We start from the raw sequence: 27,142 nt of genomic DNA, 5'->3' as shown, positions 1-27,142 counted from the left end.
TCATTTTAGATACCAAAAGTAACGTTGGTTAAAAGTATACCTTAAGCAGATAGATCAATTTTAATACAAAAAGAGAAAAAATTAACTATGCCTTCAGAGCCGATGAAAAGCAGAGCCCTGTGATTTTGAGAGTGCTAGATTCAGCAGCAGGCAGGCGGTTTGTGAGCAGAGCCAGCCGCCACAGTCTCTCTCTGTCCCTCAGATGGTGTCCTGCTCTGGCTGGCCGGGTTATCCAGCCGGCTGCCTGTCTGTTTGGGAGCTGTAAGAATCAGGATTATCGTTGCCCCAAGCCCTGCAGGCCCAGTTAAAGTAATTTTGAAACTTCTCTGATTCTCTATGTCAGATTGTAGCAGGTTTCTGGCAGGGGGTGGGTGAGAGGAGGAAGTGGCTGTTTTTATGGGCATAGGTATGCCCCCGAGATGCCTGAGGTTGCCTCACGATTCCTCTTGCCCAGCCTACCCCTTCAATTCTGTTGCACAAAGACACGAGTTCTATGAAGACCTTTAGTTTCCAAATCCCCTGTGGGCTTCGGAAATGACAAGCCACATGCATCTGGGGCCACTGAAAACCACCAAAAAGACTGGCAGAATTCGGCTAGGGTTGCCTCAAATGCTTGACACTTTTTGAAGAAGCTGAAGCTACTTGCCTACTTGGCTTATGGTTATTTATTAGCATTAGAGTCTAAAAGGACACTTGTCACAAGATTGGGCTTGTTACACTGTAGCATTTTGATAATCTTTTAATGTATTTCTGGACATTAGATTCCTGTGATCATTACTTCTATAGATCAGATTCTCTAGACCAGGACGTCAAGGCCTAGAGAAGCCACCCGGCCAGGGATCTGGGCTGAGTTTCTCTCTCTCCTCTCCTCTGCCTGGCACTGCCTTAGGAAGGAACGTGGGCTAGCAGGCCTGAACACCCTTTTCTTATCTGAGCTATTGATCTCAGGCAGGTGATTCTAGTTCACTCTGTAGAAGGTAGAGATTCCCACAAAACTTGCCTCTCACCTGCCCCTACAGAAAGCTGAATAAGGGCATCTGCTATATTCTTAAGTCCTTAAAAAAACAACCTGAGCTGTGAATGTTGTTATTGTTTTCCTGACCATGAATATCTCTTCTGCTGACCAAACAGGGCCAGATATACTATTCCAACCTATTCCTGGCTGACCACAAACTCCCTCTTCTCTGTCACCTTCCAAGAGTCAAATAAAAGGAGATTTTTCCATCAAAGGCTGTGCCTTTAGGCCTGACACTCTGATTTCTCCAGGGCTGTCCCATTTTCTCTTCTGGCCACCATTTTCCAGTAGTCACAGTGGACTTGAATATACTAAGTGGCTACTGATGGAGACCCCAGCAAAGATACTTCTATAATGCTTCAATATAAGGTGGATCAGACTAGACACACACGGTGGCCCCTTAGGGCAGAATGTATTCTGGACCAGGAGCAGGAGGCGTGAGTGGGATGTGGCTACAGCCTAAATATAGTCTAATTATAGCCTAGCTGAAGGAAGATGGGTCAACTGAAGGCAGGTGGTCCACACTGAACACAGAGACTAGTGGAGAGTCAGGCTCAGTTGGTCAGCGGACTCCAGCTCACCAGTCCTCTGAGCCTTGGGGCTGATGGTTCTTCTGACCATCTGCTCCTACCCTCCTACCCTCTTGTCTCCAGGTGATTTCTCTCTTAAGCTACCTTTTTGATACTTAGTGGAAATGAGCTATATATTTTTGTTTGTGTGCTGGTTGGTTTTTCATCCTCAGGACCCTCTGCCTTCTACCAAGATGGCATTCATTCCCACCCATCGGCCTTACTAGTTCATCTGGTCTTTGCCTGGTTCCTGTCTTTCTGTCTCTTTTTCTCTAGCTTATAAGTCCTGCTGTCTGTGAAAGCAGGACCTATTGGATTATTTATGAATCATACCCTGAAGTTTCTTCTTCTTTAGAGAGCCTCATTGTTCCCTTAAGCTGAGCATAGGTGCTGAACAGAAGGGTTGAGTAGGAGGCATTTAGAGAAGTTAGATAGTGCAAGGGAAAACTTAGAACCCAGGGGCATGATCTTTGAAGAGAGAAAAATCCCCCCTTCATTTTGCCTTGGATGAGGAAGACTGAAAATAAGACTCAAGTCTACGTGATGTGGTATGAGGGGCCACTTCCTATTCAAGTGTACCTGCAGCATCCTGCACCCAAGAGGGTGGTGTAAGGAAGCCCTGGGAGTAAGTGGTCTTCTCATATATATACGGTTGAGTGGAGACAATAGTTCCTTTATACAACCTATAGGGTGTCCTGTTCCCCCCAGTGGCTGGATGGTGTTCTCCTGCCTGAAGAGTAAACTTTAAGTTGGATTGCGTCTCCTCCTGGCTTCAGATGTAATTATGACCATCAAAAAAATATGTATCTTCCTCTTAGTCTGAGTCCCTCTCTAGCTTTGGGATCTATAATTGATTGTAGTGGTGGTATGTTGTATATTTTAAATGTCATACTTTTAGAGAGATGGCAAAAGTAGCAGAAGTGCTTTCAATTAAATTTTTACTGCTTTTTTGAACATACCAATAGCAAATATTTGTTTTTTGTCAGCAGTGGGTTATATACTGTACAAAAGGGAATCAGGCGTGGGTTTTCTATCTAAACAAGCAAGGTACAAATCAGCAAAGGAGAACTAAAGACACAGATGGGAGCTAACATTTAAGGTTTACCATTGGCCGGGCACTATGCTAAGGATTTTGCATGCATTATCCAATTTAATCCTCAAAACCCTGTGAGTTAAGTATTATCATTCGCAGAGAGAGAGATTATGAAACTTGCCTGATGTCACAGAGCTAGTAAGTGGTAGAACATAGGATCTGAACTCAGATCTGTCTGATTCCAAAGCCCTCACCCTCATCACTGTGCAAACTGCTCTTGCACAAATTAATACCAAGCATCAGAAACCCCAGTCTTTCTAATGGAGCAAAGCAGCAGGAAAGCCCCTCTGAAGGGTCAGTCAGAACTCATTTTCAGAAGCCAGATAGCATTAAGGCCCTGTTTATAATGTGTAATAGTATTTTATGTTATTCTGAGAGTGTAGTTTTCAAGCCCCCACATTACCCCAGAGACAACGCATCTATAGCCTTCTGCTCCAGTCGTGCTGGTTTGTAATCGGTGCTATTTGGAAATGTTTCCATTCTATCGTTTTGCTGAACAGGGATTTGGAAAACCACAACAATTCCGAAAGATCATGTGATTAGCAACCCCATTGGTTGCTGTGTATCCCTTCCGTGATTTGGCTTTCAGACTCGTAAGAACGAGGCAGAGGGTTGTTAACAAAACCACGCAGGAGACTCTTCTCTTGCCATTGGAGAGTGAAAATGTTTTTTCTCCATCTCCTCTTCCATTGAAAGTGGAAATGGGCTGGGTATCTTTTGAGGTACATCTGTAGTTTGGCTTTAGGCTCTGCAGGGTATCATTTTGTTGGTTCCGTACAATAAAACCATCATCTCAGCGCAAGTTTCCATTATAGGACCAGTGAAATAGTAATAAAATTGAGAAAAAGTGGTCTGAACATTTTAGTAAATGCCTTTTCTTTAACTTACAAGTTTCTAGAGAAGACACACAGTGCTTTACTCTCATTTTCCCCCCTGCGCAGGGTGAGGTGCTTTGCATGGTAGGTATTCAGTAATGTCTTTTTCTCATTACTGTTACTATATCATTAGAATTGTGTTCATTCTCACCAAGTCATCTTTTAGAAGAGTCTGAAGCATGTGGCATATGCTAAGGTATTGACCTATATAGCATCATTTTGAAGGAAATAATAATAACGATGGCTTCCATTTATTGAATATTTACTATGGGCCAGACACTAGGTTAAGTACCTTACATTGATTATCTCATTTAATTCTCATAACAATTCTATAAGATAGGTGTCATTTTACCTATGAACAAATGAAACTCAAAGGTTTAAGTAACTTTCTCAAGGTTCACAGTGTCAGGGTCGGAATTTGAACCCAGTTTTACTGAACTCCAAATCCTATATCTTATGGAGAGAAATAAACATAATTCCTTATTCATGCTCCTGGACATGAATGATGTGTTTCTTAAAAGAGTAAGCTGTTACTTGACCATGTAAAGCCATTTTAACGGAAGACATAGTGATTCTTACCAGTCCAGATGAAAAGTATCAATACAAAAGAATATGGGGGATAAGATTAGCAAATACTCAGCGGAATGCTATATTGTCTGGTCATCACTACAGAGCAGCTGGAGACTCACGAGCCTACTTGACACACAGAGACCTTGGAAAGGTTGTCTTGGGTGATAGAGTGCTTCGTTTCTTTACCTGACCTTGCCATTGTGTTCCCCTCTCAGCCCTCAATTAAGCTGCCGTTAGTATAGGATTTATAACGTGTCACTGGTCCATTCCAGAGAGAGCAACAGAGGTGTGGCTGAAAAGCTGGACGATAAAGAATGGAGACAATTCCCATTTCCATTCAAATCAGGATAGCAACAAAACCATAGCTGACCATCGGGGTAGACCAAGACAGTCCAGCTAGATGCCTATTCCAGGCACTAAATGCCTAGTACCCTTTTTAGAAGGGACATTTCCTCAGAGGGACCAAGATACTCACAGCTTCTACCCATGGTGGGAATACCCAAACCTTGGGAAAAGATTGCTGTTAGTCATGTTGCAATTTTCCAGAAGAGAATCTGTATTTTATCCTTCTTTTACATTTCTAAACAATAAATTTTATAAATGAGGATTTTTAAGGAAAAGAATAGTTTCTTGATAAACCAAATGGGAAAATATTATATGGCAGTGGACCACGTGAATTAGGCAATTTTAGAGTCCTTTTTAGGAATTTTAAATGTTATGAACTTCATTTTGTATAGATAGGATTATATTATTTTGTCTTTTTTTAAATACATAGTGAGACTTTGGAATTCTTTTGTTAGAATTTGACTAATTTAAAAGAAGAATGTTATTCCTTTAGAGATGAGTCTTATTCCAATTTCACAAATTTGGAAATAAAACTCTGACTTTTGAGTTAACAAGGGAAGAAGCCACAGGCATCCAAATTTTAAATTATTGCTTTTATTCAGCACTAGCAGTATCTTGGGTTGTGGGTATAATCTTAAAAATTAAAGTTTGATAAAATGTGTACATATGCATCTTAATTCTCTGCGTTGCCTTCTGTTATTCAGCTAATATGTCAACACCTCTTAGTTCCAGTTTACTCAGCATTTAGGAAGAATTGATTAGTGGTTTAAGCTCTGAAAAAAGTCAGCCTGTTTCCTCAGTTTTCTGTGTTTTGAATGACCTATAGGCTTTGCCAGCTCTCCTGGCCTGAAGACAAAATTGATGAAAGTCAGAGCTGGCGTTTTCCTACCTGTGTACTTCTCAGCCTTCCCCTAAACCACAGCGTGTCTTTTGATGGCTCTAATAATTAATTTGGTCTTCTCTCTTTTCCCTTCCCCCCACCTTCTCCCTGTCTGTTCACAGGTTATCTTGACGAATCAAATTACCACCCATCTGAGCGGAGCCCCAGCTTCTCAGGCAGACCTGGTGTCTCCAGCTGATGATTTGTCCCCGTCTGAAGGTAAGAGATCTGTCCTAGAGGGGCTGAAACTTGACACTGACATGCAGCCCAAGGCCTCCCTGTTGAGAGCTGGGAGACACAGCTAACAGGCCCTGACCAGTGAACCCAGCTGGAGCCTGGGGATTTGGGCTTGACCACCTTTCCCAGAGTCTGATCCCGTATATTTGGAGAGTCCCTTGCCCTGTCTCTATAAAGTGAGCTTCCTTTTCCACCTGAAGGAGTCATCCTTACAAGCATCTATCACATCCAGCTGGAGGCTTTTTGCTCCTCTTAGGATGTTTTGGGTCTTTAGTATGCGGGCTGGTAGACTGCTAAATGACTTTGTTTTTGAGGCAGATGCTCAAAGGTTGGCTTTACTGGTGGTCTCATAGCAATTTAGCCTTTAGTTTGTGCTGGGTACGTTTGGACTGGCTTAAAGAGTACACCAGTATCATGTGCTGGAGACATGGCATTCCCAAGCAGCTTTACAGAAAGATTAAGAAAAACTCTCCACATTGGTAAATCTGCAAAATTTTCTCCACCCTCCCATGCGAGCAAAGGTCAGGCTGGCCCTGGTTTACGTAGCAAGGGGAATTACACCACTGAGCCGGTCGGTGGTTTCTGGTTTTATTGAAGTTCTTACTTGACATTTCTGAGTTCTGCTAGTTGTAGTCTAACTTCTTTCAGGGCAGAATGCTGTGGGCCTGGGTAGATGTGCATAGCTGTTCCAGGCGCGTCTGCACTTTGCATTTTCTGAGAACTATTCATGATGGGATATATGGACCTTCTAGGCCTAGCAAGGCTCCTGGCTGCCTAGGTGGTTTGCCATCAGTCGACCTACGTTTATGGTCTCACAAATTGCAAGGACCCCACCCCTACTTTTCCTGCTTCTCGGTGGTGGTTTTCAGAGTGAAAACTAATTACTTATTTATGAAAATTATAAAATGCTCTGTGTACCTTATTTCCACATTCAATGATGCTTTACCACTCCCCCATCATGTGGACTGAAAACCAGAATCATTGACTCTTTCTCCATCCTTACACTTCTTTCATGATCAAGGCTTCTTGGTTCTTCTTTCCGAACATATCTTTCCTCTGTCCTCTTTTTTGTCGTTTGTATTGTGATCAGCTGACTTACTAAACTCACAACTGGATTATTTTAATAAATTCCAAAATAGTCTTCCCAGCGCCAGCCTCTATCATTTCCATTCTGCCACTTCCAGACTAAACTTCCCCAGTCTGGCTTCCTTTTACTGTGTCACTCTTCTACTCAGAAATCTTGGAATTGTTTCAGCCCATTTTCTGAGAGTGGGCTAAAATCAATAAGCCAATTCTAAAATATTCAGAAATTTGTGGTTTGTTAGCTTGAAATCAGCCAGGGTAGAAGTATTTATACCATGGAAATCAGCAAATGCTAAACATCAGGGTTTTTTCTTTTCTTTTGCATGGATCAGTTTCCAAAACACCACTAGATAAAGCTGGTGCTTCTTGATTCTCTGTAGGCTGTCCTTTCCTTCCTGTTCAACTTCAGTTCTCACTACTACCTCGGGTGAAGCTCCTACACCAAGCGTGCCAACTTTCTGCCGGCAGCTCCCCACTCCTGCCTCCAAGCCTCTGCAGAGACAGCTCTCCCTATCTAGAAAAGCATTTCCCTTTTTCACTTCTACTGCTTCTTTTCTTCCCAAATCCTCCCACTGCTTCAAGGTTTATTTCAAGAACACCTCTTCCACAAAACCTCCTTGCCTGTTCCAGTTCACGTTGGTCTCACTCTCTCTTCCTTCTCTGTGGTCCCTCTCCCTGCTCAGCTATATAAAGAAAAGGTCTAGAAAAATTAATTTAACTTTTCATGGTTTCCCAACCCGATGGGTAGATTTTTTTAAAGACAAACTAAGTTGTCTTCGTTTTGTATCCCTGTTGTGCCTGAGTGACTAGCAAAGTTCTGGGTACATAGTAGGCTGTAAATAAATGCTGAACAAATACCATAGTAAATACTTTGTAAGAACAGTAACCATGAGAATCACATAAAGCACCTGTGAACATCATTAGAAATTGTTGTTCTAATTATTTCACACACACACATATTTATTCAGCTCTGAGGAATGTTTCCTGAGCTTGTTTCCTTGTTTGAAAACCAATAAATAATAGTAGCTTGCTTTGTCTTGCCTTCCTGGTTTATCTTAAGCAAAGAAGAGGAGTAAAACAGATACAGGGGAAATTGCTTTGGGGCTCCAGTGTTATCACTTCAAGGAAATGTCATGTTCATGGCGAGGGGAGAATTGCCAGCTCATCCTTAGACACCTTTTTCTTATTATGAAATCCAAGATAGAATGGAAATAGTGGATTTTTCTGGATCTTTTCCATATGTAACTGAGCAGGTAAAGAAGCTATAGAAATATTTTTCCCTAAGTCTGTAATGAAGTTCCTTACTAGTGAATTAAAGTGGGACAAACGTCTTCAAAGATTTATACCTATTCAGATCATTACAATGGTGTTAATGTTGCTATGATTAATATGTATCAATTGCTTTGTTGTTTCAAGCATTTGTTGTATCAGCTTTGCCATTGTGTTACTAGCTCTGTGATCTTGGGCAGGTCTTTTAATCACTTTGGGCCTGTTTTTTTTTCTGCTAAATGACAAGTTAGCTGCATATGAGATTGCTGAAGTCTCTTCTAACTCTAACATTGTAAGCTCATGATGTGAGTCTGAAGATCAGGAACATTCACTCATTGATGGGGTTTTAAAATTCTGATTACAGAGTAGGAAGCATGACCTGTGGTCCTAGATTAAACATGATGGAAAGGATCTTCAGAAATCTTAGTACTGATGCTTTGGCATAACTATAACAGCCTCCTCTCCCCATATTGCTATCTCTTTCTCACTCTAAACACTCTGGTCTTGTCTGTCTGTCTCTTGCTCTCTCTGCCTCTCTCCCACACAAATGTGTACACGAGAAGTAGTGTGTACAAACCAGCGAGAGTGAGAAACACACTGTGATGGGGTGAGCTCAGGGTTCACCTGTCCCCTAATAGCTTTCAGCTGCAGAGCAGAGGGTGCTGCTTAAACAGTGCTCCCTTGAAAACAGTTGTGGGGTGAGAACAAGTGGCCAAGAGCAGCCAGTGATAAAATGATCTGAGTTGACCTGAGAGAAGTACCCAGCAGGGGCTGATTTGGGGAAACGAAGTCCCTTCTGCTCTAACACAGAACAGGGAATTCAAGTGACCTGGCCCAACTGAGAGATCTCTTCCACCCCAGTGGATCCTGTACTATTAATATCTGCCAGCTGCAGACCCAGAGCATCCCCCTGCTGAGATCAAAAGAGCCCCTATCTTAGCTGGAACAAGGTCATCTGCACAGGGCTATAAAAACGAGCCCCGGCTGGCTGCAGGGACCTCTCTGGGGGAGGAGAAGTCAGGAGATGGGGAGGCGCTCTCTCACGCTCCTTTAATCTCGGCTGCCCAGCTGTTGCCCTCCCAGAGTTTGTAAAGTTGAGAGTTCTTTGTTTTTGTGTTGCTGGATTTTTTTCCTTATTCAATTTGTGGCTGGGTTGTTGCTTGGATTATGTAGACCCATGTTCACCGCTTGGGTCCACGGTGTGATTCCCTTCATTGAGGTTTCATTCCACTGTTGAATTGTTGAGCTCCCAGGCAGGAGAGCCAAAGAAGGGATCAGTGGACCCCAAAGGCCAAGGACTTTCCCAGCGTTGCTCTTGCCCCATGGCTCTGTGTCTTGAGAAGGAATGAGAGAGCAAATTGAATTTTCTCTATTTAGTTAACTCCTCATACGTGCAGTGTGCCTGTCAATTTTCAGCCTGCCTTTCACAAACATTATTTCGTTCAGTTGGGAGAATGAAACTTTCAAGACTCATGCAAGTTGACCAAAGTTATACTGTCAACCTAAGGGCAGAAAGTAGGATTTTTGGTTTTATAATCTACTTTGTTCTCAACCAGGCTCTGTGAGTCAAAGTATTTTCTGCTTTAGTTTTTTGTTTTGTTGATGGAAACTCAGGCATCTTGGTTATTACAGAGTTCAGTGACTGGTTAGTGACTAGGTTATTGTGACTGTTCCGTGGCCAAGGACATGTTTCTTGGATACCCTTGCCAATTCTTCCTGGTGGTCATAGAAGACACTAAGGATGATGGGATCTCAGTCATAGGGAATATCCCTTTTCCCCATAGTGATCAGTAAAGAAGGGATCTAACGGTCCATCTGGCCTAAGACACCATATCCTATTCTGAAGTCAACTGGGATTTGAGCAGAAGGACTTGCTAAGCCCCTGTCTACCTGGGCACAGTTGGTAGGTGAGGTTGATGTACAGGGGACAGTGGGCCCTGTGCAAGGTTGATGCTCTGCTCAACATAGACCATTGGCTTTCTTTCCTCTGATGATTTAGTAGCAGTTACTTCAGTGTGGTGACACAGCCCATTTCAGAGCCCCAGAAGGCTTCATAGAAAGGAAGACATTATTAAACTGCCATTCTGGCATTCCCAGCATCTGGCATGTTAGGATACTTTTATCTACATTCATAGTTTTTGGTAGATAATAGCACTTAAAAACTAAAAGTGCATGGATGGGTCAAGGAAAGAACACAAGAGAAAAAGCAGTACTTACTAAAACCAAGAATGGTTCCTAGTTTTAGTATTGGAAGCCTTTTTATTCTGGTTGAATTGATGGCTTATTTCATGTGCACGAGAAAGTATTTTGGGGATTCACATTCTCAAACAAACCATCCCTGCAAAAAGCTGGAGTCCATTTGAAAGATTATATGCAAGTACGTGGCTTGTGTCTCTTAAAATAAATTCAACAAGCAAGAACAGCTCAGAATGTGTAGGGCGAATCAGGGACTCAAGGTTGTGAAAGAAGCCGACTTCAAAGCGTGGTATGAATTTTCAAGTTTTATTTCCACTCTTGCTTTCCAGCTGGATCTGCTCTGGATTTACTGCAGGATGTTTGAAAATGTGGCTCCCTGCTAATCTCAGACAGTTGCTATGATCAATGGTTTCTTTCATTTCCGATAAAAAACACTGGTGTTTCTGCTTAAATTGTGTGTCCTTTCAGCTTTATTATTGTAGTTGTAATTTATTGTCCAGCATTACCCAAATTTGTAATCCATTAACCACAAACTTTGGGCTGGGTTGGTCAAGTTAGCAGAACTCTCTCCACACTTTAGCTCCAAGGCCCTCCACAGCCCAACCCCAAACGACATGTTCCTTGGTTTGGGTAAGACCATGTATAAATGAATACAAGTGGAGCAGCTTTAAAAATCCACCTCTCAGGGGTATGATGCAGTTGACGATAATTAGTGCTTTGAAAACATAAAGTGTCACCATGTGACTGCAAAGTTAATATTAACAACTATGATCAACATTGTTAACATTAGCATTTCCATACTATTTTAAAATGTCTTCAAATGATGAATCACTTAATCCACCTCAAACAACTGAAGCATGAAGGAGAGAAGGGAATTGCTCAAAGGCCACACAGTAAGTGAGAGGTGGTGGTGCCCGGAATAGAAGTCACAGCCCCTCCTGTGAAATCCTCGATTTGGACACTGCTGCCTCTTAGGAGTGAGTTTTGGATTAAAATGTTTGTGTCCTGGTGACCTTTCAATTTTTGATTCCAAAGCCACAGACATATATCAACACACACAACTTCACATGCTTCTATTCACAAGGGGACACACACCTACCCACGCTCCACTCTCCCTAGTTTTCAAGAATCTATGGCACTAAGCTGGGTGTATATTACTTCCAGCAACTGTTCAGTTGCCATGAAAGGCCTAATTTATAGAAAAAGATGAAAAGCACCAAGAACCTGTGGTGTTCAGCTAAAGAAAGCCTAAATATTATGTGAGGTGGGGGCAACTAGAGCTGAGAGGGTTGGGCACAGCCTACGCATGTCTCAAAGCTGTAAATCTCAAAAGGGAGGAGAACTCGTTGAGGAGTTTCAGCCGGGCGGGCGGCCGGGGGCAATAGAGCCACAGCTGAGGGATCAAAGGAGAAAGAGAACGTTGAAGTCAACCACCAGGAAGTGCTTCTTGGTCAGGAGCTCTGTTTTGCTAGCGATAGGTTGCCAGAGAAAGACACATTTGAAGCATGAGGTGCATTAAGATTCGATTAGGTGAGAGCCAGAGAGTTTTCTTTGGGAAGCAGTTTTTGAGGTGGTTCGTGGGAGGGCTGAGCTAGATGTTTTGAAAGTATTTTTCCCTTACCCTCAGACCTCTTCACCGTTTTGGATTGACTGGCTAATTTCCCATATCTGCACATGTTCCTGTTAACATCTCAGTGTCATGAAGGCAGAGGGATGAGAGAACCAAAGCCAGTTTTGTCAGTTGCTTGAACTACAGAGATGATGGGGCCAAAAGCCCAGGGAATGGGATGCCAAGAGGTAGTGTGATTCCAGAGGGCTCCTCTCTGAGAGGAGATCCTTGCTTGTCTACCATGATTGAAGAGAATTCTCTACCAAACACCAGAGGCCTCTAGGTCAAAGATCATAAAGCAGGGAAGAAGGCCTGCTGTCTAGGAGTGGTGCCTGGGGCATAACTTAGTTTGTGTTGTAATGTGGCATGAAAAACTTTCAGAATGCATTTGTGATGTTTACTAGGATTTGGGGAGGATTGTAACAAGGTCTGACAAAGGCATCTGGCCCAAGGATAGTCCAGCAGAGCTCTGACCTGGGTTCCAATCTCTTGGAGGGCTTTGCTCTTCTTCACTTTTTTGGTAAGCCACTCAATAAATACTAGTTGGATTAAACTGTATTTCATTCAGTCATACTGACATTTCCTATGCATTAACTGCGTTCCTGCACATATTAGCATAGTTTTAGAGCTATGGTCCCTCCAAAAAACCTTTTTGGCTAGGTGAAGAAACCTTCAGGTGGCTTTCAACCTGATGATTTCATGAGTGGTAGGGCCCCTACTACATGGACTATCTTAATGTTACAGGAAATTCAGACAAGAGCAAGATTTGGTCCCTGTCCTTAAGATATTTACGATGTGGTTTGAGAATAATTCTGGAGGAAAACAGTATTAAGTAGAATGTGTGTGGTGTTTTCAGACAAGTCTGGTGTGCACCAAAGCCTCCAGGATTTAGGAAGAGGGAACCATCTCTTTCAGCAGAGGAGAATTTGAAGGGTCCAGGGAGGAAGATGTAACAGGCCTCGAGAGTTGGGTAAGATTTCAATAGGCAGAGAGGAATAAAGATCAGGAAATGCTATAAACTAAGGCATTAAGTTCAAATGGGCCATGTCTGCCCATATCTTCTGTCATTTTCCCCCTCTCAAAGTCTGTTCTAGCCACACAGCCCACTCTCTTGTTCTCAAACTCACTAGTGTTTCTGCTGCTGGGCTTTTGCTCTAGCTGTTCCCACTGACTGGAGCACTTGTCCAGATCCTCCTTTGGTCTGCTCTCTCACTGCATTCAGTCTTGCTCAAGTGTCATCTTCTCAGAGAAGTCGTCTTTCACCTCTCTATCTAAGATGGAACCCTTACCCCCATCCCATCCTTATCTATCCCCTAAACCTACTTTAGTTTTTCTTCATTGCCCTTATCACTGCCTGACCTTGTATTATAAATTTATTTGTTTATGGGTTTATTGTCTGCCTCCTTTGCTTTCATATAATCTCCTTAAGGACAAGAACTTTGTCTTGACTACTCCTGTATCCACTAGTTCCTAGAGGGTACTCAATAAATATGGAATCTGTGTTGTAGGGCAATGCAGGATATGTTGGGAAGGGGACAGAGGAGCCCCATTTGCCTGGGGCTTGGGGTAAATGTAGGGAGATCATGTATAATAAATCTAGAGGTAAATTGGAGCCAAACTTTGAATGCCAGACTGAATTTAGATTTTATGCTAAAATGATCATAGCTGTGCACTCTGAAGACTATCTAGATGACATGTATAGGATGGCTTAGGGATGGGGAGATTAGAGGTAAGGAAATGGTGAACTCACCAAATGTTTAGGGAAATGTGGCACCCATTATGCACCAGGAGTATACTTAGTGCTGAGGATACAGAGATGGAAGAATGACATTCTGATGGAGGATATATCATTACCAAAGATGGCAAGGGCATGGTCATTTAAAGAATTGCCAACCACTCCTTTGACTGGGAGTGCAGGGGACGTGTAGGAGAATGGCAAGGGATGAAACTTGGGAAGTGGTCAGTGTAGATCATGGACATCTGGCATGCCATGTTAAGGAGTTTATGATTTTTCCTGAAGCCCCTGTGAGAAGAATGTGAAGATAATCCATTGGCAACACGTCATTTCCTTGATCAACATGATTGATGAGGCTTATTTGACTGGCTAGGAATGTTTCTCCTCCTCCCTTATAGTTCCATGTGCATCCCTCCCAAAGCCATATGCTCAATCAAAGAAGATGGATGATCTGCCCAGATAGAGTAGGGCTGTTCTTTAGTCAAGGATGTGGGGTGGTTGTGTTTCCCTACCAGAACCTTTGTTCCAGTGGTTCTCTCACCTAGAGGGGTTATTAATACACGCATTGCTGGGCTCCCATTCCCAGAGTTTCAGTCAGTCTGGGGAGGGGTCACAGAATTTGCATTTCTAACAAATTCTCAGGAGTTGTTGATACTGCTGGTCTAGGGACCACAATTTGAGAGCTACTGCTTTATTCATTGAGTCTCTTATCTGTGTTAGGCACCAAAAGTACCAAGATGAATGTGTCTCCATCTGAGCTCTCAAGGAGAAAATACCCTGAGAGGGAAGATAGGCATGTAGAAAGGGTACCATCAGGACTCATGGTAGCCATATGCCTCCATTGAGTCACTAGTGGTGTTTTCTGCAGGCTTTGCCTCAGCTCTGGGATAGAGTAGTTACTAGACTGTTTCAGGGCTCTTTTGGTAACAAGAAACAGAAAGCCACTGAAGTTTGCTTTAAAAAAATCACGCCTATTAATAACAGTAGCTAACATTTATGGACTATATATTGTGTGCCTGGCATTGTTCATCCATTATTGCATTTAATCCTCACAACAACCCTCTGAGGTGGATGGTAATCATTATCCTATTTTATAGATCAAGGAACTGAAGCTTAGAAAGCAATACAATTACTGGCAGAACCAGAATTCCAACCTAGGGAGTCTGGCTTCAGAACTTACATTTTTATCCACTAAGTTCTTCTATAAGGACATAACTGGGATTCTCATGGCTATGTGTAAATAGAAATTAAAATATAGCCAGATCACTTGGGAGTTGCAAAGTTTGAAACTTAGGTCATTCTCTTCATTCTTCTCACATCTGCCTTGGCTTTCCATGGCACTGACCCTTGACCTTATGATCTAGTTGGCCCAATTTACTTTTACACCTGTTAATTCTGAGGATGGGTTGTCCTTTGGTCCAATTGAGCATGACCAAGAAGTCATATAGTAAAGAACGTGACCAGTACACCTTTCCTTTCAGTAGGGTCCGTGGATAAGGGACATTTTTCCCTTATAAGGGGATATGCATGAAGGGCAGATTCCTTTAGAAGGGAGTACCTGTGAAGTGAGTACCCCAACATAATCTCTAGTTGAAGGACTTTGTCCAACTGAGCAGATATTATTAGTAAGTTTGCTAAGTTTGTCTGTGTATCAATCCCATCAGTCATGTCCATTCTCAGCATCCTCCCCTTCTTCCAGATCAAATTTTTGATATTATCTACCCATTGCTAGTCCATGCCTTCAAGCCAATATGCTGGATTTTTAAAAAAAATTTGAAAACATTTTCTTTCTAGTCTCACATAGCCATCTGCCTACACTTTGATCTACTTTTCCTTATACCCACAGTCAGCTCTAGAGTATCTCTTCAGGGGAAAAAGAGGTCTGTTCTCTTTATCCAGAATCCACTACATACTCTAAACAATTATTATCTGATGAGATATGAGGCCTAAAGTTACCTGTGTATAAGTCACCTCCTATTCAGGGACATATGACAGACACATTAGCACAGATTGTGTCCCATGGTCAGCCATCATGTACCACTGCTTAAGACAAGAGAAGCCAAGATGGCAGCTGGATGACTGAAGTATGTGCAGCGGAGAACTCTATATCTGTAAGTTGCATCCTTTCCATAATTTATGATATGCTGGGGCAAAATTACTTTCTACTCTCAAGAGAGGATCTCCCTTTTATGGGTTAAGTACAAATGTGTGTGTGTCTTGGGGAGGGGTTCCTGTGTTTTAATAGAAGACAGTGAGGCCTTTTTAGGTTCTGATGTTGATTTTCTTAACCATGCATCTATCTAATAGGCCCATAAAAGCAGCTACAAGAATCTAAGTTCCTGGGAGTATTACTTCCAGCCGTAGAGGATGGATGATACTCCAGTGGGCCAAGGATTAAAGAGGCAAACTTTTTGTTTTTAAATATCATATATAGATAAAGGAGGCTAGAAAAGTGCCAAAATAAACTGCTTCCGAGTTGAATGACGAGGAAATATACCCCCAAGAGAGCCTAGACCAGAGATAGAGTAAATAACTGGCCATCTTTAAAGGTAGAGCCCAGGAAACAAGCATGAGTAAGTGGCTGCCAGAGCCCAAGGAGTGGATCCAAGGCCCAGCCAGGAAGAACACTCCTTGCTCCTCCAGAGACCAGACTGGAACCAAGGGAAATAGCTTGCACGTTGATGTCATAGCACAAAATTAAGATAAATCAGCAAGAAAATGCTATCTTAGGGTCATTAGAATGTAAGCTCCTTGAGGTCAGGAGTCTTTGTCTCTCTTGTTCACTACTAGAGCCCCAGACCTAGAATAGTGCTTGGTAATAGTAGTTACTCAATATATATTTGATGAATAAATGAGCACCTATAACTACAAGGGGGCAATCAAAGAATTATATAAAGCTTTAGACCTATATTTACCTAAAGGAAGCATGAAACTGCCATTGTGATTTTTCTCACCGATATATCATGTGTATTCCAAAAATCCTTCTGAGTGCAGTCAGCTTTAACTATGTATCTATACTGACTGTGTGTGATAAATAACAACAGGCAGCACAGGGAAAGTGTCAGAAAGGAAAGACCAGGAGCCTAATAGCTCTGCTTTTGAAGGAGAAATCTCTCACATTCGCATGAGAGTGGTGACTGAAGTTGTTCAATCTGATTTACAATAAGGATATTTATTAGTGCCTGCTACCTACTAGGTCCTGTGCTAGGCAGATATGAGGGATACAGAGATAAAAGCTACCGCCCATGCCCTTTGGGAAGCTCACAGTCAGGTGGTTGGGGAATCATGGTGTGTGAGTACACAAAGTGTGCCATGAGGGCTCTAGGTTCTGGATTTCCTGGGCAAGCACAGAGCAGTGCTAGTTTGGGGATGATAGCTCTCTAGGAAGGCTTTTCAGGGAGGAGACACTTGAGCTGGGTCTTGAAGGATCAGTAGTGGTTCCCAAGAGGAGAAAGAAGAGGGGAAAATGCTCCTGGCCAAGGGAAAGGTCCCTGTCATGGACTAGAGGTAGGGTGCCCAGGGAGACAGACCCGTGGGAGGTCCGTGATGGCCAGCATGGAGGGGAGTGGTGAGAGATTGTTCTGTAGAGAAAGGCAGGGGCCAGATTATGAAAGGTCTTGTACCCCGTGCTAGTCATGTGAATTCTTTCCTGAGGATGATGGGGAGCTACTGAAACAGGGAAGTGATAGGATCATTTTGTGGTTCAAAGAGATTTCTCAGGCAGCAGTTTATAGGTTAGGCGGATGGAGATGAAACTAGAGAACTTGGACTTTGTTCTTTTTGAGGGGAATCACTTTTGGGTGGGGATAGCCCTAAATTTCTTAGGCAGTGGGAACTTGATAATAAGCTTACCCATTCTAAAGTCTGGGTGGCCAGGTCTGGTTTGGATTTCCCACCTCATCAACCTGGGAGAGATTTCTTTGGTGCACTAGGCTTCTGAGCAGCATCAAGGTGCAAATAGTTAGAAATGCCTATCTGTAATTCTTTGCTAGGTAGAGAAAATAGCAAGTGATTTAAAGTAATAAACAGCACTATGGAAATAAATACATGTTTTATGTTCCTTTTTTTAGTGATTATAATAATATTGAGTGCCTATTATGTGTCAGGCACTATACTAAGCTTGAAAACTCTCAACAGCTTTGTGGGGTTCAAGTATTACCCCCATTTTACAAACAAAGAAACAGACACAGAGCGTTTACATAGCTTGCTGATGATCACCTGACTGGTGATTAGTTGGGATTTGAACCTAGAGAGTCTGGCTCAGGGCCTGTGTTCTTGACCAGTATGCTACACTCAGCTCTACAAGACGTTAATACCTCAGACAGCTTATGATCATGTATTTCAGTCATTGCCAGAGTTGAGAGGGCTCCGTGCTTCAACATAATACTCGTGGCATTTCTTTGTCCACACCCTGAAATCTCTTTACAGACAGGCATTAGAGAAGCAGTGTGTTTTACCAGCAGATAAAGCACTGCATTTGGAATTAGTAGACCTGTGTTCCAGGGCCAGCTCTGCCACAAACCATCTGTGTTGTTTTGAGCAAGTCGGTTAACTTCTCTGGGCCTCAGTTCCCTCAGCCACATATATAGGGGGTTACATCAGGCGATGCCTGCAAAGTTTGCTTCTTCAAAGGGCAAGGTGATATTTTCTCTTTCAAGCTTCAGACAGGCTTCTCCGTTTAGCTTTAAAGATGAATAAAGCAAACCCCAAGCTGGACCTCCCCCTCGTTTTGGTGTATCCCTTTGTCACTGTTATATTCTATTGGCTATCTGGAACAGAGATCTTCACATTTTTTTAATCTACAACCCATCATTTTTGAGCATATTACCCCAAAATATATAAAACTGTTATCTGTAAAATATAGTGCTACTATATAATAAGTTATATAAAATACATCAGAAATAGAGATTTTAAAAAAATGAGATAGGTTCTAATATTTTCTTCCCACATCCCAGTGCGTCATCATATGTATGCCTGCCACTGATGTCATGAGGACAGTTCAAATTTCTCCTTTCCTTGTTTTCATTGCAGAGCTCTTTACTGTCCCAAGAAGAGTGAGAGTGAACCCAAAACTTGGGCATTGGCTCCAGTCTTTCAATCGTTCATTCTTTCACCTATGGAGCATCTAGAGTGTGAAATGCTTGCTGGGTGTTCAAGGGTAACGAACAGTATCAGGCTTGGCCTCTACCTTCTAGAACATAAAGGCTAATTCTAACTTCACCACCCTTGTCTGGTTGGAACCCTAGAATTCCTGCATACTGTCAGGAAGCTAAACCTTACATCTAAACTGGCTGTATGTGTGGCACTACAGTGGTTAGGATAGGAAAAGATAAGAAAATAAGGAAAAGCCAGAATATGAGGTCTACACACATCAAACAGTTAATGTCACACTACAGCACAGCCCCTAGTGAATTGCCAGAATGAGGGAGGCAGATTTTTAATGTCAGTGGCACCCAAGGAAAGGAAAGATCATTGTGACCTTGTGGTGCCTTGGGCCACCATCTTAAGACATCAGGACAGAACGAAGGTGGACTTCTTGATCAGTCTTCGTGAGTCAGTGTATATTGGGTCCTGGATTTCAGCCAACAGACAACCTCCATCACTGAGTTGGACCCACTCATAAAGCGGCAGGCTGTATATCAGCCCCATGTTTCACTGGGAACTCTCCAGGCTGGCCAAGGTAGCTCAATGTAGCTTAGCACCTGTGGCGGGTGACTATTTTTCTTGGCCAGCTGTTTAATGAGCACCAAATCAGATAAACTGTACTTGGTTTCTATGCTCTCTCCAGACACAAACAATTAAGCACATCCTGCTGGAATGGTCATGTTAGGGAACCTGGCTTTCCTGTACTGATCATCTGTTTTCTCTGCCCCTCGGGGCTAGAGTTTGGAGAAGCTATTGAAGCAACCTTGAGGAAGCTGTTAACCCTTAAAAGTTTAGCTGTTCATCACCAAATATATTCAAAAATGGTTTTCAGCTAAAGCCTTATTATCTATGGCAGTTTTAAGTATCAAAATCATCATTTAATTAAGTTCGTCCTCTCTTCAGGATTGACTTAGAGAAGTAGGAGATTGCAATTCAGGGATCCTTTTCTGGTTTTATAACCAAGTTGCACTCTCAAGTTGGTGTAATTGCCTTGCCCTCCTTAGTTTATTCATCTGTGACCTGGGGTAAAGTTGTCATGGCTCTGGTTCTTCACAAATTCACAAATAAACCTCGTCTAGCTGGGTTTCAAATTTTGTGAGAAATCACTTTTTCTTCATGAGAATGCACAAATCAGCTGAGACTAGCACGATTGATTCTAGATATGAATTAGAACAAGCCCAAGCTGAAGAGCTCTCCCAGGAGAAGTCATCTAAGATTGGTATATGTGACCCAGTATGACCACCTGGCATCGGGAACCATATGGGCATGGAGGAACTATAAGATCTATTGCCTACTGATAAACATTCTTGCAATTCTAAGTGTACCTGGAGTTTGTGTTAAGTGTGTATTCAGGAAATCTTTGACAACACATAGCTGGTAATGCTGTCTCTTTGGGAGGATGAACAGGCATGTCCTTAATGACTAAAGTGAGGTTCCAGTGTGAAGGGCCTGGTGGAGAAAGAGCAGGAGAGTGTATGTTGATCACTGGAAGACAGATTATGGTGTGCCGGACAACAGATTGCGCCATCAGGAAAGGAATCTGGAAAGGCAAGGAGACTCCTGAGAAAGGAGGTGACTTCTGTTGACAGATCACTGTTGTTCAGACTCAGTGGGGATGAGAAAGGAAATCCAGAAACCTACATGACAGCTTCTCTTGGATTGGATGAAAAAATTGATTTTTTTTTCTAGCTGGAATTTGACAGGGTCAGTTCACGTCTGGGTTTTCAGCACTTAAGACAGGGCTCTTTTGTCTCGGGAGGCGGCTGGACTGGTTTTTCCTCCAGGCAGGTGCACAGAGGGCGTTTATTGTAGCCTGAAACGCAAACACCAAGCCCCTAGGCCCTGATCCACACACTCTCCAGCGTGGCTCAAGGAAATAAAGTGAACAATGTCTCTTGCAACAGGCAAGCACTGTAAATGCCACTCCTGAATGAAATATTTCTTAAAACTTTGTATCCGTAACTTGATCGTCTCTTAAAACTTAATTATATGGCAGGGAAAAGGAAGCTATTGGCTCCTCCAGCTGTCCAGGTTGAACAAGAGCGCACAATGGAGCATATCCGATTCACGGCCTTACTTAGGTAATCAGATTAATATCTCCTGAATTGAATTTACCCTTTTGATATGGAGTCTTTCAGCTGCCTTGTTTCACATCTCAAATTCTGACAAAGCTGAGCAGCCTTTGAGTAATTTCCCTGAAATCTATATGCGGGAAGCCTGTGCTCTTTCGAGCACTTTTTGGGACTTGTACCAATTAAATCTGCTTCTGGCACACTTTTAATGGCATACTTTCCCCTGAGTCAACAACTGCTCCAAAATCTGAGGTCATTTGTTTAATTTAAAAGCAAAGGTTATGAAACAACCATTTCAGGCTTCACCAGCCAAGCCCCTGTGGCTTTGAAAGGGGTGATGAGACAGGGGAAAGGCTAATAAACTGGATTTCTTAGACACAAAATAAATTAATTACTGTGTTTTTGTTAAATCAGTATCAAGCCAGGTTTGTCCGCACCCTCCCTGCCAACCTTGCTGTCCCTTCTCTCATCAAACACATCCCCTTCTTCTGGGGCTTTTGTACTCAAGACTGAAGTTCACCCTCTTGCTGTTGTTCTTGCAAAACAAACATCTGGACTGGATTTTTGTCAGCTGGAGTTGAGAGAGAACTGTAAATGATGCAGTGATTTTTTTTTTCATCCTTATTAAATTTATTTATAGACATTCTGAAGCTAGGAAACATGTTTTTAAATGCCTAGAGCCCTTGATTGGAGGTTCTCGAGGAACATACAGTGGATGGTATGTTTCCCCCTGCTGTTTTCTAAATGATATCAAGGGTAGAATTACATAATTCCCCATTTGGGTGGGTTTTTTTCTCTTTTTTCCTCGGAAGGACCCTTCATTCGGACATTCTGTGCATCAGAGCTCTTCCATTGTATTAGCTTGTCCAACATGCCTTCCTTTCTGTCAGTAAGAGAAAAGAGAATGTAACTGGCAGGGTGTTTCTGAATAAGAATACAGTGATGGAGGGTGAGTTTCTGATCGTCTGAGACATGAACCAGTGGCATGGGCATTTCCTTTTGCCAAAAGGGTACAACTTGAATCCTATTCCTACGTTTTCCACTGAACAACCTGTAAAATCTGAAAGCTGCCAAATCTTAAAGAATCTCATTCATTTTCTCATTATTTAAGATATGAAAGACTCTAGAAGGGGCTTACTAAAATAATTTATAAAAAACCTTGCTGTGCCCTTAGACCTTATGAAACCACAACGCCTTGGGGTTTATGTAATTATTTAAGAAACAAAACCTTCTAGAGGAGGCTGAGTCAGATGATGATTTTTTTTAAGTTCCTTCCAGTTCTATGATTTGAGATGATTATTTGATTTTCTTTCCCTGTCATTTAAAAGAAAGGAGGCTATTTGGGAATGAGATTTGCTACCCACAGGCATTTTCTTCTCCAGAGAAGAGACTGTTCGCTCTCTGCCACCCAAGTCAGTCATCCTCAGCCTGAACAATGGAGCTTAATGTTCTCCATCTTGTTAGGGGTTAGTCTCTGTTGTTATGAAAGTGAATTGAAACCAAATGCACTTTCTATTGGAAAAGATGCCATTGATCTCAGCTTATAGACAAGACTGAGAGGGAAGGCGCTTATAAAACAGAGGGAAAAGATCCTTGCTGTCATGTCATAATACCGGTTATTAAACAATTAGGCCTGTGAACATATCTTTGATGCAACATCACTCTATTTTATGGTGTTCCTGTGCCACTTGAAGATTGGTGTTCCATTTTTAGTTCTTAGAATGTTAACAGATTATTTAGTGAATTATCTTGCTAATGGCCTGGGAAAGCTATTCTTACAGCAAGACCCTTCATTAACTAAGAGGGCATAAAAGATAGCTCATGTTCTCCACTAAGAAAGGCAGCTCTGTTTCATCTGTCTGATAGGAAGCGTTTGAGACAGAGCAGCCTCATCACATGTGGGTATCTGCTGCCCACTTTCCAGTTATTAAAGTAAAAGCCAAGTCAGTGCCACTGGTACGGGCAGTGAGATGAGCCACAGAGAGGTCATCTCTCATCACCAGCACCACGATTCAGGGCTCCGGATGAGAAAATGGCAGGCCCAACGGTTAAAAAAAAACTTATTTTCAAGCAGGGAGAAAGAATCAGAGAGAGGTAGAGAGAGGGAAAGGGCAAACATGAATCCAGCTGGACATTAAGCATCTTCCAAGATCATAAAGCCAAATAGTTCCTGCTAGATTAAGCTTTTGTTATGTTTGGAGATGAAAGTCAGAGGGTGGTTGAGGTGCCTGGAGAATAGCTGCTGCAGGCCCCTCTGTGCTAGGGGCATGGAGTTCTCAGTCTGCTCTTGGAACAATCCACAGTACTTCCCTAACAACAACAACAATAATAGTAAAGATAGTAATTACTTTCATTAAGTCCCCCTAAAGAAGCATCTTTAAATGCAGAATTGTTTGCTATGAAACATCCCAACTTATGGTAGAGTCAGGATCTCTGCCTGAGATGTGGTGAGGGAACTAACACCGAGCTGCTGGGATTGGACACTAACAGAGTTAGTTCCTCTAACCACAAGAAATGAATAATCATGGGAAATGTTTTTTCTGGATGTGATGCTTAGGGAATTTCAATAGAATGTGATGGTATTATATAAAGAATATTTTTAGACATAGGAGGATATTACACATAAATCAACTTAACTGGCTATCATGGGGAAACGTAATTTGATTGATATGTAAGTTTTTGTAAGGTGTTATTTGATTCTGCTATATTTTATGTTAGTTTGGAGCCATTGTCAAGCATGGACATTCTTTCACTTATATTCCTGTTTTTTTTATAATTCAGTGCCTTAAAAATAAAATTGTTTTGAATCAGCCAGTTGCCTCATAGAGGCTCCTGGGGAGACTTGTAAAGCCTTATGAGGATGCCCACAGCTCTCCTGTGTAAATTCTTCTTCCTCTGGCATCTTCAGTTGAGTAGAGGTCAGATCAGATCGTGGGATGGAAGTAATCACATCAAAACTTTGTGGGCTATTTTCCCCTCAGGCACCCAAACCTGATTGCCTCCTGTCATCTGATGCATTTTTAAATGTTCTGCTTTTCCATCCTCTGAGCTAATGCTTTTTCTGAAGCCACGAAGCCTGTAAAACTGCACGACAGATATGATCACAATATATTGGAGTTCGAGAACCGCACGCCATTGTCACGACTTTTACAGGCCTGAGTGCTTGAGGGGGGAGCAGTCAGGCTGGATGTGAGGGGAAGAGGGCAGTCTTTCTAAAAAGCAGATCACCTTTCTCTCTAAGGAAAGCTAGTTTGTCTAAAGCAAAAATAAACTCTGCAGAGTGGTGAGGAGCCTTGCTTATTTGAACCAGGTTCCAGCCTTTTCTGTTGCTTTTTCTCGTTTCACCATTTTGTAAGCCATTTCACTTCTTCTCTCACAGACCTTTCCAAGACGTCGCTGTGATGGTGCAGCCTCCCCTGTGGCCTCCCCTTCGGCCACGTTGTTCTCCCAGCCGGGAGCTCCTGTCGATCATCAGACAGTGTATTGGAGATGAACCTGCTTAGGTAGTGGCCTTTCTTCCAGTGCCTCTTACCTCTTCATCTGCTATTTTTCCAGCCCTGTGTTCCTCATCTTTGTATGGATGAAACTCAGTTTCTCCAGAAAGTCTCTGAGTGGAGGAATGCAGAGTAGTTGTTGGTGCCATGTCTACTTTGTTAACTGCGGCCCACCGTGTAATCGAGTAAAAAAGAAAAAAAATGGAAAAACCAACAAAGTCAATTTTAACAGACTACCCCTAGGCAGCTTTGTCTGAAGAGGAAATAATTGCAAAAAAATAAGACTTAAGAAGGCCATTTGGGAAGCAGGCAATGACTATTTTAAAAACTTGAAGTTCTAACGTGTGTATGCCTTTTTTCCTTCATCTTTTGCAAATAGATAATGGTTTACGTCAAGAGAAAATTCAGGAAAAAAGCCTTTTTTTATTTCCAGGAAATCTGGCCACTGTGTTCTGCAGCCAGTGATAAATGACAATGCCACCAGCAGTGACCCAGGACATCCTGAATCTTGCTCTTATGAAGAGCTTGCATTCTCTTTTCAAAGGGTATCCTGTTCCTATTGCGATCCTTATGCTATCTCAGCTCAAGATCATCTTTTCCCCTAGTTATTATACTTAAAATAGCACCAGTCTTCTTTAGAAGACTCTACACATAGATGTTGATGTCATCTGAGGGGAGAACAGGATGAAAAAAGAAAATAACTGAATATTGGCTCCAAATATATTATAATTCAATAAATCGTCCCATTGAAATTCAGCTGTTATTTCAACTCATGTTGTATAAATCAAATATTTTGTTCATTTGTGGGAGTGAGTGCTGTCCATCCGTAAAGGCCCAAGTCCATATAGAATAGTAGCACCATGGAGGAGAAATGTGGTATTTAAAAAAAAAAGTGCTGGTGAAAGGTGTTGTACCCAAGGGTAAGTTATAAACAGAGCAGCTGTTTCTGAAGATTGAGTCACTTAGTCTGCACTGACACTACCTAAATAAGGGGGAAGAGCAAAATGCAGTTCCCTGGAGCCTCTCAGTTGCTTTGTATCCCTATGAGTTTAAAGCAGTGTAGAATCAACTGACTGTTCTGCTTCCCTGCTGTCTTCCTGTTTAGTGTTACAAACGAAAATGCAGTAGGAGAGGACTCCACTGCTTTACCTCTCTCCCATCCAACCCTTAAGGCCAGGGTGGTAGGAAGGTTCAGTCTTCACAGACCATGCAGATCCCTCAGTCTTAAACCTGTTGTCATCTGAGGGTGGCTGGGTCAATAGGTATACCCCTTTTTTCCCTGAAACAAGGCAGCTGGATTTTCTGGGGGGGGAAAAGCCCAACCCTATAAACTATTTAAATACTTCTCAAAGCCCACTTAAACTAGAATGTCTTGTTAGTAGTACCTTCCACAGTTGATGGATTTTGCCAGCATCATCATCAAGCTTTCACTGTTTCTCTTTTCCACGGCCTTATTCTGTTTGATTCACCTGGTGGTGTCCTAACCTTTTTATCTGAAGAATTAGTGGAAGATAAAATATTGCTAAGAGCAATTTAGATAGTACTGAAAATATTAGGAAAGAAATGGAAGGAAGAGCCATTGTTAACAGAATAGCCTGATTTATAAGTATTAAGCTCGGAAAAGAAGAATTAAGGCCATTTGAGAAATTTATGTAAAATACCTTTGTTTTACCAACCACAGAAAAAGCCCTTGCTTGGGGTGTCTTGAGGTGGTCAGAACCTGGGGTGGTTCCAAGCTCAGTGGTTGCTGATTTCCAGCACTGTGGATCAACCACCAAATGGCTATAACTTCCAGAGTTTAGAGGGAAAGGGAATGATGTGAGTTTTGAGATCTTTGCTGGTTTCTTATTCAAAACATTATTTCAGTTCTAAGCAGCCGATTACAATTGTAATTGCTTATACCTGGTGAATTCTAATCTTCTGTATGGGAACCACACTGCATGTGTGTGTGGGCCTTCCCATCTGCCTCCTTTGTGAATCTCTTCTTCTTTCAGTGCCTCCACACTTGGGCCCCAAAGAGGGGTTCAGCAGCTGAATGTCATGCTCTTGGGCCTTGGCCCAGACATGCATCTTTCTGGAAGGATGACTGAATCCCGTTCTTAAGTCTAAAGTTCCTCTTGATTAGCGGCTCCTTTTGTTTGTTGTTTTTAACGGCATCTCTGTCTTTCATGGGTAGCTTACAGGGATGTGTTTGAGAGCTCCTTCCAGCTGGGACGCTGCCCAACTCCCACCAGCTGAGTCGGGGGATGGCTTCCCTTTAGTTCCGCTGCTGCCTGTGGACTACAAGGACTTCACTTCCAGCCCTGGCCACAGTGGCCCTTGTCTGCTGTGCAAACTTGGCTCTGTTCTCTGGGTTTTCATTCTCCAGCCATCTGGGCATTTTGAGCACCCCTCTTATCTTAGTACCTTGGCACTCAGGACTGCATGCCATCCTGTCATAGAGATGGAAACAAAGGAATCCATTTTGGGCCTTCAGTTACCCTGGAACCATCATAGGTTGAGTGACAGTCAAGGAGATAGTAGGGGTCAGGATAGGTCTGGAATGATGTAAATAGTTTTGCTGATAGAAGGTATATGGAATGGAATGACAATAGCTTGGATTGTTCAGTACCAGGATTCCTAGTGACTAGTTTGCTCCTTTTTTCCCTTGGCTATTTTGAAATCAAAGAGCAAGGAACATAAAGACTCCTGTGGCCTCTGATTGCTGTAGCCTCTCCAGGCCTGGCAGCCTAAGCTTAGGGGCTAACAAGTGCTCTGTGCTAGAGGAGTGATCTAGCTTCCTACCGGGAATTTACTTACACCGGCTTGTAAGATTCCTCCTTCCACCTCTTCACCTGCTGATTTGAGGAGGGTTTGATCAGAGTCATTCACTCTTAAGAGACTTGTCTGGAAAGATTAGTCCACGAGTGATGTCAGCAAGTTCCCTATAATCATTCCACTTAGAGAAAAAGAAGT

The 27,142-nt window shown here is 42.4% G+C and overlaps 1 protein-coding gene across 9 annotated transcripts in view; it reads left to right on the top strand.

Moving 5' to 3' along the window:
* LOC124233772 (DNA repair protein RAD51 homolog 2) overlaps nucleotides 1-27,142 on the top strand; it is a 555,642-nt gene that overhangs the window by 394,177 nt on the left and 134,323 nt on the right. For all 9 annotated transcript variants that reach the window (XR_006887137.1, XR_006887138.1, XM_046650966.1 and 6 more), the window contains one exon: nucleotides 5,470-5,566. Coding sequence is in view for 7 of the 9 variants with exons in the window: in XM_046650966.1 (XP_046506922.1) it covers nucleotides 5,470-5,566 (97 nt within the window). In the remaining 2 variants the exon portion in view is untranslated. The remainder of the gene's footprint in view (nucleotides 1-5,469; nucleotides 5,567-27,142) is intronic.

The sequence above is a fragment of the Equus quagga genome, unplaced genomic scaffold (assembly GCF_021613505.1).
Source record: "Equus quagga isolate Etosha38 unplaced genomic scaffold, UCLA_HA_Equagga_1.0 220_RagTag, whole genome shotgun sequence".
NCBI classification, from domain to species: domain Eukaryota; kingdom Metazoa; phylum Chordata; class Mammalia; order Perissodactyla; family Equidae; genus Equus; species Equus quagga.
The sequence above is the reverse complement of the archived record's forward strand: the minus strand, read 5'-3'. Positions and strand labels throughout refer to the sequence as shown.